A 12,475-nucleotide genomic window follows, 5' to 3' on the forward strand; every position below is an offset into this window, starting at 1 on the left:
AAAATAACTTTAAACTATGGCAAAGTTATCGTTGGAGAAGGCTGCCTTTCAAAAATGTAACAAAAGTGGTATCAGGTAGTCCGACAACTATGAACCATGTAATAGTGTGGTTGTCTATTTTTTTCTGAAGAAAATGACATGTAAGTTCTCTAAGTCTTTTCGGTTTAGTTACTAACAATATTTCAGAGACAGCTGGACATGTAAACAGAAGCATAAATACTTTACCTGTTGGCCATGGACATCTTGTAGGCATTGGCACCAGCGGCCAATCCTGTTATTAAATTTCCTGTGCTGATCCCAAACAATGGCTCCTTGCGATCACCCTCCAAAACCTAAATCAGGGAGAATATTTGTTAATCCGTAAGAACAATTTCAAAAAATGCTACATCTGAAGGAATAAAATGAAGCATCGTTTTTTCTCCCTTAATTTAACAAGTTGAAGAGAATGGTAATCGAATAAAAAGTTACACTATAAATAAGGACATGATTGACAATTTGTAGCATTACAATTCAATGAAATGTACTTAACATTCAGACTAACGAAATTTAATTTAATATTTCTTTAAAATCTTGAAGATCTTATAGGTCCCAAGGTCAATGGTGAGGAACACAAGTTGTCATTTTACGATTGTAGAGACAACACATTTGGAGATCAGACTCCAGCACTCTTAACTCGAGGACAGAATCCCAGTGACTTTGCCTTTTCTTCTTGGGGTACCCTCCCTTCCATGGCTTCCCCTATATGCCATCTGTGTTGACATTGCCTCAGAGGTCACAAATAGGAGTATTAAAAAATTGAATAAATAAAATATATTACAGTCTTTTCAGCCCTGAAGAGCAGACTCCTTCCACTTCATACACAAGATACACACCACCCCAGGTTCACTGCACCTTTTTGACATTCTGAATTAGTGGTTGTGCAAGAGCTGGGTTGCCAGGTCCTCCAGCAATTAAAAGCCCATCATATTCCATCTTGGTGAAATCATGATTCCAGGGAACTAAATGCACTTCGGCTCCTCGCTGGAAAAGAAACACAGGAATGGTCAATTTAATAATACTTTTCTTTGCCATGGTGGTAGACCTTCTCTTGGCTAACCCACTCCTTAAAGGGAAGGGAAACCTAGTGCATGATTCAAATAAATAACACTGAGCAAGAAATTCTTTGGTGACTCATGGTATTTTGTGTGATGGAAATGGAGCCTAAAATAGAAAACGAAGAAAAAACACTATTAAAATTTTGATTCTGAAAAAATAGATGATGCACTTTCTCACACTTTCCTGCACTTTAGGAGATTACAGCGCATAAAGGCTTTGACTGGGCACACAGGAATATAGGTATCTTCACTAGCTGGGGGAGCAGGAGTTGCAAAAAATAAGATAAATCTGGAATTTGACACAACGTTGTAAAATGGCTATTACTCAATAAAAAAAATGTTTAAAAAAAGGATAAGTCCATTTTCTGCAAAATTTAAGTTGATCTACCTCTCACTTTTTTTAATTCTTTTTTGTTTGACTAAATTTTAAGCAGACTTCTTTCCTAGGGTTTTCTTATATTAAATACAATATGTATATTCCAATAGAAAAATTAGAACTTTTCTATTCAAAAGTGGACAGGAAGATGTCTTTGATTGTTTTCCCAGAAGCATTTCCTGAGATAAGAATTTGAGGGAAAGAAGTTTCTTTGGAAGCATTTCCAAGAAATACTGATAGAAAGCAACACAGTGAAAGACCCTAATAAGGTATGTATTATCAGGGAAGTTACCACTGGGAGCAAACAGAGCTTCAGCCCACTGGGAGCTCTGAGAGCCAGTGCAGAAAATCCACCGGAAGACAGCCTAGCCACGGGGCAAAGGAGCTGGGGAATGCATACACTGACTCCAGTCATTGGCTGGGGCTGCTCCAGGGATTATTAATTCTGTGGTGCTTCCTGCCTGCCAGCAGCCTCCAACCTACCAGAGAGCCCTCAGGCAGTGACATGCAGACATTTGCAGTAGTATCTATCTACTCTTAGTGTCCATGCACATTTTTGTTAATAAAATTGACCAGCATCTGAAATCATGATTTGGGGTATTGCTAAGATTCTCTAAAAAAAGATGAATTGAAGAATTCCCTTATACCTACACTTATTTGGGGTTATGCAAACATATCCAGAAGGTTGGTGTATGTGTAAAAGAGATAGAAAGACAGAGACAGAGACAGAGAGAAAGACAGAGGAGAAGGAGAAATCTCAACAAAACAATATTTAAGAAAACATTGGTTACATTCTCCTCAAGGATTTTTAAGGTTAAATTTTAATTGGTTCTCTAAATTGGTTAATATAAAACCATGTGAAAGTTTAATTGGTTCTCTAATTGGTTAATATAAAACCATGTGAAAGTTTGTACTGATCAGGGCACAACTCCTACAAACATGTGGTACATCATAAATGTAGCCCAAAAGGAGGAGCTCTCTTACAGACTAGCTATTCTGTGATCTCTAAACCCAAAGAAACTGAGTGTGTCATGTCTCAGAATATCAGCCAATAAGTGAAAAAAACAGCTACTGTTTTCTTCTGTGCTTCTGTGGCCTTTGGTTTTTTTTTTTAAACAGTAATCTACATCTCTAATTTAAACAGGGCTAAATGTGTTATCTCATTGATCAGAGGTAATAAGAAGAGAGTAAATCCCCGACATTCTGAGAGAATACACAAGCTTTCTCTGAAACAGACAGAGGAAATCAGATGAACACTAATGATCAATACTACAAACCCTCATCCCTGAGATGGAACAAATCACTTACCTTTACTAGTAGGCGGATTACATTGTTTTTTATCCCACAGTCTACAGCCACGACTTTCGTGGGATTTCCTTTGCCGTACACCTTGACATCCTGCCATTTTAAAAACCAGAGAGTAAGAGAGAAGTTCCAGCTATAAGAAACACACCAATATCATAAACACAACTAAGGATGCTTGGCTCTGGGTAACAGATTGACTGCTAACTCCTAGGAAGTGACTGGCAGTTAACACTCAATTTGGGAAGAAAGGCACAGCAAATGCCACAAACTGTATCCTTTTTATGAGAAAAGAGTATTTTGCTGTTTTATATAAAATGTTGATTACAGCAATAACAATTATCCCTAAGATATTGGTTGCTTCCATAATTAACAACCATCTTTCCCATGTTTTGCCTCATTAACAACCAGTAGCAATGGAGTTTTTAAGTATTACTGCCTGACTCAGCACTGGCATATGTAGTAATAGATACATCATGCTTTAAACATCACTTGATCCTCAACTTGCAGTAAAGTTTGGATGGGGTAACGCTATTGTGCATCAGGCTTAGGCAGTGGGGCTAGTGGGTAAAATCAGTCTGAGTCAGAGGGATAGCTAAGCTAGTGTAGACACCGGTCCCTCTAGGTTACTATGCAATCATTTGCATTTAAATGGTAGACTTCATAAAAGGATCCCAGAGCATATCATAATCATTACCTACGTTTTTAAGCACTGCTTGGAGTCAGATCCATTTTCACAGGCATTTACCCAAGAAGCAGTTCCCCAAACTCATAAAAACAGAAGTAACAGAAAGAGAGAGAGAGAAAGCCTAGAGGGCTGGGTGCCCACACTGGTTCCAGCTTCGAGAGTTAGCTAGCACATTCAAAATTTAGGACGCTTTCAAAATTTGTTAAAGGTTTTAGATGAAATTTGCAATCTGGTCTCTACACGAACACATCATATACTCTCCATATAGAATGACTGAAGTAAGCAAGGCCCCACAGAAAGTTGAATATATGGGTTTACTGGGACTCTCCAAAAGAAGAACATATTATGCAGTGTTTTTCAGACTTATTTGACTGCAGAATTTTTTCAAGGTGACTTTCTCCAGGCCAATGTTCCTCACATTCAGAACATGCTAGACTAGATTCTGAAGGTAGTTCTAAACTCTAAAATTCTATAAAAATGGCCCTCTGTCATGCTGTGTCCCAAACCAAATCACTTCATGGGGAAATGCGGTGGAAACCTCTTGCCCCTACTTGTCCAAACTGCCTTGCTGTCTCTTCTCCTGCTGCTACTGCACAGCCTGCGCTTTCAGGAATTTTCTAATTGGTGGCAATAACCTTCTAGTCACCTGCTCTTTCAGCCAGTTTACTTTGTTCCAAAATGACGCTGAATAGGTTCCCAGGGGTCTCTAGTTCCGTTGATTTATTTGGCCAATGATACTCAGCCCTCTAACTCCAGCCTCGTCCATCACCCCTCATCTTCAGCCAAATGTGAGAACCTGGATGTATGAACCCTCTGGTCAGACACACCAAACTATGCCTAACCCTTCAAACCCACCATAGTGTTTCACACCTCTGTGCCTTTCAACACACTCCACTTCTTCTGCCCGAAACGAAGTTCTTCTCAGTCTCCATCTGCCTGCTTGTTCTTTATATCTCAGAACAAGCCCAATTCCTCTGCAGAGCCTTCCCTGATCCGTCTGTCTCATCTGACGTTTCCCCACGTCTGCCCTTGTGGCACCTCCTGCATGTTCCAGGATAGCATTGATCTCGGTATTCTATCCTCGGTGATTACTTGTTTGCCTACCCCCACCAAACTCTGTGGTCCTGAAGGACAGGGACTGCAGCCCAAGACACTCACAACCATGTTAATAGAGATTCAATCAAAACCAACAGACATCTTTCTGAGTTGTATTCTATAGCTTCTTATAAATATACACTAAACAGATCTCACTTTGGGGTGATACAGTCTTAGGAACACTAATTTTTGGACTGGGCTATAATATATTAAATCTTCAGTGTTTTCAGGAATGCTTATAACTCTGCACAAGTAGGAGCCCCAGGCTCTGAGTACTGGGTCTGATTCCTACAGAGCGCCCCTGGCTCTCCAGCAGACCATCAGCTCTGACTCCTGATTGTCACCGTGCCTGTCTCTGGCAATTCAACAGCCCTCTGTCTGACATTTTTAAAGCTTTGACCTGGGAAACCACAAAAGGAAAAAAGAAAAGTTAAACGAATAGTAAACAGTCTCTAAATCAGCCCCTGAAAGTTTCCCTGTAGGTAAAAGTTACTAACTTTAAAATGCACTGATTTTGTGATACATCCACTTTAGCTGCTATGGGACCCCTTTTTTCCCCCTCAATTCTGGTACTTCTGGAAGATGACCTCTGCCTAAATGAAGATCCTGATATTACAAAAAAGGAAGGTCTAAAGGAAATGAAATAAAACTACACAATACTAAGGAAAATCTCTCACCTTGGTTGAAACCTCAGCAATCAAATTCTGCTTATTTGGATCCACAAAATCCACAGACTGACCTTCAAATTCAATCTTCCCGAGCATGGTACCCTATCAATTAAAAAATTAGACAGTTAACAGGGAGCAACAAAGAAGGTGCTGACAGGATAAATTCATAGGGGCTTAACAGCTGCTCCAGTATTCAGATGTCTTTATAACTACTTATAGCCATCAGCAAAAGAGCTTCATCTTCTCAGCTTGGAAAGATGAAGTAGTTTGCATGGTACATTTTGGGAAACTCTGGGAAGGATAATTAGTTCTTTTAGGGCTAAGATAGTCACCTGAGGTAAGCAAAGTCAAAAGGAAACAGAATTCAGGTTCCGTGTAGGTGCAAATCAGAGTATTTAGGGTACTTATGACCTAAAGATATTTCATGGGAGATGTGGACAAAACAATCTATTGAGAAAAAAGGAAATCGAAAAATTGTAGAAAATTAGGGGAAAAAAATGGAAATTGACTAAAGAGTAAAATTAATTCGCAAAAAAATGTGAAATGCTGTATAAGTTATAAACTTAGAGAAGTGGCAATGAAAATATTCACTGCCTTAGACATATTAATGTCCAGATGTACCTAAGGCCCTGAACTTTAAAGAATGTTAACCTGTGACGTTTTCACAAATTAACCTTGCTAGTTTGAACATGGCAAATGTTTTCTTATTATTATTAGCTGTGCCTTGAGATTTACTCGTTCGTGAATAAGTCTAGTAAGTTTTGATCTAATTAGAAAAACGGTATATTATATTTACTAATCAAGACGTTATGGGGGGGAGTCAAGATAACTTACTGATTTGCTTTTATCCAAGGAAATTGTTGCACTGAAGGAAACAGAAGAAAGCCTTTATTTCCCTGTGAAACTTATTCCTGAGGGGAAGAAGTAACTTGGAAGTGAGTGAGTGTCAGTACATCATTCAGATGGTTATTTCAGTGTGATTATTAAAAGCAGAGGACTAACTCACACTCTGGGAAAAATACTAAAAAACATTTTTCACTTCTACACTGGATTATTAAGTTTCATGATGGTCTCCACTTACTTTTCTAATCCAAATCACGGAATTCCTTGATATTTATGGATCCCTAATTTTGACATTCGGCTTTCTGCTCTCATTACCTTTTTCTTAAAGCACGCTGAATGAATAACAGCCTTACTTTTCAACCTAAGACTAATAGAACTGTAAGCCACAACATACATTTTTAGTATGAACCCACATCACTCACAGTCAAATAAATTAGGCAAAATGACTATTTTGTCTGTGCTGATCTATTCAGCCAAAATTTGAAAACCTAACTGGCCTCTGATAAGAGCAGTGTTAACCTCAAGCTAACATATCACATGAAGAATACAACAGGTCTTGTAAAATGTTTTCCCAAATTACTAGGCCTTAACTACATATTCTATTCAACCTGCCAATTCTGCAGCTTGAATTTCCTGATTTCATTCCCCTCTCATTCCGGAAGCCTCATCATTGTTTACTCCTCCCACAACATCACTGGGCTAAGAAAACCCAAAACTCTACTTGGGACATGTAATCTCACTAGTATCTATTCTCAGGAAAATCATGGAGGAGGGAATAAAGTCAGAGGGAGAGTGCAAGGACTGGACATTCTCTCTGCCTTCCTTCTGGCCATGGCTATGTGGCCATGCTCTTATTTTCAAAGCTGTTCTTTCTTTCCATTTGCAGAGATTCTGTGTCAATACATATTCCAACAAGGAATCTACAGCAGATTTTCTTGAAACATCTATTTCACTTTGAAATTGTATCTTTTTTAAAGAAAATACATATAATTCAATGAGAAAACTTTAGTGGCATTTAGGAAATTTAGTTAACATTAGTAAGGTACAATTTCTTTCTGGCCTGGGATGTGAAGGTTTCACATAAGAAAAATAGTGTCCACCTCTTATAACAAGAAGAAGTGAGCAGGTGGTGATGAGATAGTCTCAGAGGGAGGATCAAATGTTTCAGCAATCAGATAAGAAAGCAAAAGATAATCTTACCTTTTATCATCTTGGTCATTGGAACAATCTCCAGAAAGACTACAAAACTGAGACAACACAAGCAGGGTATGCAGGTCTCACCAGGCACACCCATGAACTATAACGCACTAATTCCACGAATAAACCCTCCGAGAGGACAAAACAGGTAACAGCACCAGTGCTGTGTACTTCCTGGTCTTCATTTTTCAGCAGGTAGGCATTCAATTCAGGCAAAACTGTTACACACCTAGTTACCTCCTCCTCTTGTTTCACTAGCCTCGTCACATAAGCTGAATTACAAAGGCCTTGATTTGTCACTTGGGATAGTGAATGCATAGTGGGCACTCTAGTAAGTATTCAGTCTTGAAAATTATACCAGAAATAGTAAAACAGGATGACAGAGACCCAAATGGCAGAAAATGGCCAGATTTGTTCTTTTACACACCAGTGGATTCCTCGCTCACTGAGAAAAATACACACATAAACATACATATATATATGTATGTGTGTGTGTCTCTTTATATACATATACACATACGTATGTAAAGAGACATAGATTTGGCTGAAGATGATGATGGTCTTACCTTATCCCGAATTATTTTGGTCAGCATTCTTGTATCCACTCCATAAATTGCAGGGACCTATAAGAAAAGTAAAATTGTCGTGACAGTAAAATTGGAGGAAATTAGATCCAGCCTCGTGTTTTGAAGATGCCGACTTGACATCATCTATCTTCCTGAGTAGTAAACAATTTCCCTACTCCTTCTTTTCTCTGATCCAGGGCGACCATGTGGCGAGAACAAGGTAAACTGCTGTTCTGGTTGGGCACAGGACTCAATCTCCATTCTTCAGAATTCTTCAGAATGAAAAATGAGAGATTCTGAACATCAATCTTCCACTACCGTTTTGTTGCTTTTAATCCAGGATGTTAAATAAGTAATATAATTTTATATATACATATATGTTTTGAAATAATGGGATTTGTGAACTTCATAAGCAAAGATAAGTAAATAATATATGAATCCATGCTGTGAACCAAATGTTCCTGGCACATAATAGGCTATTGGCACATCTTTCCTGAAGGTGCTTGTTACATAGTCAGGCTGTATTGAATTTTGCCCGATCTGTTAGTAAGTCAGGCAACACCACCATTTGTTTTAGTTTCTTTGACTAGGCTGGATAGAGATAGATGTGGTACAGCTGGTCCCCCTCTTATCTCCAGTTTTGGTTTCTGTGGTTTCATTTACCTGCGATCAACAACAGTCTAAAAATATTAAGTGGAAAATTCTAGAAATAAAAGAATTCGTAAGTTTTAAGTTGGGCGCCATTCTGAATAGTGTGATGAAATCTCCCGCCATCCTGCTCTGTCCCACCCAGGATGTGAACCACTCCTTTGTCCAGTGTATCTCGCCCGTTAGTTACTTAGTGGCCATGTGAATTATCAGGTCAACTGTGGCAGTACCATGTGTTTTTGTTCAGGAAACCCTTATTTCAACTGAACAGTGGCTCCAAAGCACAAGAGTAGTGATGCAGGAATAGGTGCCTGATTTACAAGTTAGGCTATATCATAGGTATGTACATATAGGAAAAACATAGTATAGGCAGCGTTTAGTACTACCCACAGTTTCTGGCACCCACTCAGGGTCTCAGAACCCATCCCTCATGGATAAAAGGGGAAGAGCAATAACTTAAGAATCAGAAGGCAGGTTCTAATTTCTTTGCTTCCACCAGCTATCTGAGTGATGTTTGAGCAAGCTGCTTTCCCTCACCTGTGCATAGAAGGAGGCAAGCTGGCTATTATCTTAGACGCTCTTCTACTCTGCATGTCTCTGATCAGGGAAGAAGATTCAAAGCACATTCTGAAAACAAACTAACAAACCACGGCTTAAGCTTATACTTAAACTTTTAGTTCTGACACAGAGGGACCGTAATATCAGATGCCTAAATAACACAAAAGAAATATTAAAGGGAGGAAGGAGGAGCTTCCTGAATGACAATTACAAAGAGGTAAATTCAGGTAATAATTGTGAAGAAACTAGCAAAGGCCTAGGAGATAATATAGATACCTTCTCTCTTTTAAAATTTAGCAAGAATAAGACCCAGGAAAGCAAGATCAAAACTTTCTGATTTGTCAGAAAGAAGCAACATTTAGCCCCAGTTGGCTTACTGGAGAGGAAGAGCTTTCCCAGAATAATCCTCTGCCAGTTACAAGCCCAGCAGCAATTGAACATAATGCAGCTACAGTTACACTGGAAATGATGCTTAGTGTATCGGGTCCATTAACTTCAAGTATGTCTGACATTCAAACGAGGAGGACTCTCTTATCCGATTCGAAAATAGCACTCAAAGTAAGGAAGACATAAGATAAGATTAGTAGCTTATTTTTTTCATTTATTTCTTCAAACGAGATGATGTCTAATTACATGTCATAGAGTCATAACCTTTAAGCCCAAAGAGACTTGATGGCAATCTGCTTACATCCAATAAGAATTCAAACGAAGAAAGTATGGTATGATTGCATGACCTGAGCAAGGTCACACAAGGTGGAGCTGGTACTAGAACCCATGATGCAAGTTACATATCTAGATCCTGGTTAAAGGTGGGGGGGGAGTTAAGTTGCTCCAGAGAATACAAAATTCTAAATTTTTTTCTAACCCCTTTCCTGAAAGAGAAATGCTACAAAGCATGTATGAGTGCCACCTAGTGGATACGATGAAAATATACCGTCTTTGGAGTTAAAATGTTTCCCACCCCTGAGTAACAGAAGGAGTCGCTCTCTCAAATAAAAGGATCCCAAACTGCCACATCTGTTTGGCCCTTTTCAATGACATACACCTTCCCAACTTTCCACAAACCTCACCAATTGTCCTTAAGTGATGCTGGATGTCCTATCATATTTCTCACCTTTTCTTCCTGCAGCCATTGCCCTAGACTCTTGGTAGCCAGCCAGTGGTGATAGTCATTACTATAGTTCAGCACCAGCAAACCTGCAACCTAGAAAGACAGGCGATCATTTTTAAAGGGTGATCACAAAATATTATCCAATTCTTCTGACTTGTCTTAAGGGTCAGTTCACTTAAGCTTTATTATATCCACTGATACAAGGCTTAAAATTTTGAAGACTTGAAGAAAAAAACATGGTCAACAATTTTCTCTTAAAATATAAAATTGTTACCTTAATTATCATGTGGAAGGCAGTCTTACCTGGTTTGCCAAACTAGGTCTCACCTCTCAGCACCCTGTATTTTTCCCTCATGGCATTATCAATAATCTAATTAATAATTGCTTGCTTAATGCACATGGAGAATGAAATAATTTTTTAAATTTACATTTACATAAGGGAGACTGAATTTTGGGGGGAAATTGTGAGATGCAGATCTAAATTAAATGATCAGTCCAAGTCATTAAAAAATAGAGTGGTGATAAAAAGAAAAAAAAGTGAATTTGGAGAATAAATTTTTGAATTATCGGGTTCACATCCTTAAGATATTATTCAAATTTACCTTGAATAGGAAATTTTAACTATGTTTACTTTTAGACTGGCATACAAGTTATCTTTTATTCATCTCCTAAAGAAGGTAAGATTAAAAGGTAAATAGTGGATACAGAGCTGATTCTCAAAATCCTTTGAAAAGGCGATTCAATACCAATTCTCGTAGCATAGCTGTTATCTGAACTTATAACATTTTCCTGATGAAGTCAAGTTTCATCCACAGCATTAAGAACAAATCCAAAGTGCCCTGAGAAATGAAACTCAGAATAAAGTCATATACCTTGGAAGGAGGTTGAGAATATAAGTTTAGTGATTTGTACTACAGTATTGAGGCTGAAACTTTGTCCAGCCTAGATTCTTAAACCAACTATACTTGTTAAATAGTCATCACTGGTACTACCTTAATGCCATCGGATTCCATATATTTGCTAAGTCCCAGTTCATCCAGCGCAACAGTGTCAGGGGCTCCACCATTCCCAACGATAGGATTGGCCATGATGAGAATCTGTCCCTTGTAAGCAGGGTCAGTAAGAGCTTCCGGGTACCTGGATAAAGATGCCAAAAAATTACCCACAAAAAATGTATGTAACTGTTTTCTACACACACGATCTTAATTACTGAAACCTTGAAAATTAGAGAACATGAGAATAAAATCCTATAAGCCTGTCTCCAGATTTTGCCAAACCTAGGGAAGTTTTATGATAGAATATGGAAATTTATGCCATGATATGATTGATATGAAAAGAAAAATGGATGTACATGTATAACTGAATCAATTTGCTATACACTTGAAACTTAACATTTTAAATCAACTACATGTCAGTAAAAAATTTTTAAAATTGAAAAATAAACAAAAAAAGAAAAATGGACTCAAGTACTAAAGCATATTCTCATTTAATTTTCATTTCTTCATTTTCTTAAATTATTTAATTCTTTAAAAATTTCTTCATAGGATCTTAGTTTTTTAAATATTGCTCTATTTAAAGCTTGCAGATACCCTGAAGATTCTCCTAGCCTACCAGATATGAATGAATCCAAATTGACATTTACTATTGAGGACTGACATTTCACCAAAATATTAACTATCAAAAACTGAAAAGCTTTTTTTTAATGTCCCTTATGATAGTGAAGAACATCCTGATTATGTCAGTGGTGGGTACATGGGTCTATATATATTTATTAAAATTCACTGAACATTTAAAATAGTTAATTGCTATGAAAGAAATACTAAATAGAGTTGATTTTTTTAATATTTTAATGATAGAAAGGGGTATATGTTTGGAGGTTAATATCAATGAAATCAATGAATGAAATCAATCCCACAAAAATTGACCTGAAGCATTTCTGACGTCTAAATTAAAAGATTCCAAATAACTGTTAAAGTACTGATGTGGAATTAGGAAGAAATGCAAGAAGGTTTTATTTTAATGTTTGGGGAGGTAAAAATAAGAATACATGTGTGCTTATTTTCGTTCTATATATAAATAAAACTATACATAGAATTCCTATTCTTAATAATAAGAAATGTTATCCTCATAAATCCTTGGGTCTATCTATTGCTATTCTATGCACTGGAATACACTGCAATGAGATTTTTTTCACCCTCTTGCATTTTCACTCTCCACAGGGGAAGTTAAACCAAATCTTTCTTGTGGATTACTACTGACGGTGAATTTAGGTGCTGAGGGGGACAGAATGACAACCGTGAAACCAATAAAGTTCAGCTCAGGCCACAGT

At 37.7% G+C, this 12,475-nt stretch overlaps 1 protein-coding gene across 2 annotated transcripts in view; it reads right to left on the reverse strand.

The window, feature by feature from the left end:
• The window catches only part of CPS1 (carbamoyl-phosphate synthase 1), a 164,691-nt gene that overhangs the window by 82,468 nt on the left and 69,748 nt on the right, over positions 1-12,475 (reverse strand). For both annotated transcript variants that reach the window (XM_072961338.1, XM_006205255.4), the window contains exons 5-11: positions 11,139-11,283; positions 10,150-10,239; positions 7,830-7,886; positions 5,233-5,325; positions 2,779-2,868; positions 892-1,020; positions 226-332 (exon numbers count right to left, since the gene is read on the reverse strand). In XM_072961338.1, coding sequence (XP_072817439.1) covers positions 226-332; positions 892-1,020; positions 2,779-2,868; positions 5,233-5,325; positions 7,830-7,886; positions 10,150-10,239; positions 11,139-11,283 — 711 coding nt within the window. The remainder of the gene's footprint in view (positions 1-225; positions 333-891; positions 1,021-2,778; positions 2,869-5,232; positions 5,326-7,829; positions 7,887-10,149; positions 10,240-11,138; positions 11,284-12,475) is intronic.

This window comes from Vicugna pacos, chromosome 5 (genome assembly GCF_048564905.1).
Source record: "Vicugna pacos chromosome 5, VicPac4, whole genome shotgun sequence".
Lineage (NCBI taxonomy): Eukaryota > Metazoa > Chordata > Mammalia > Artiodactyla > Camelidae > Vicugna > Vicugna pacos.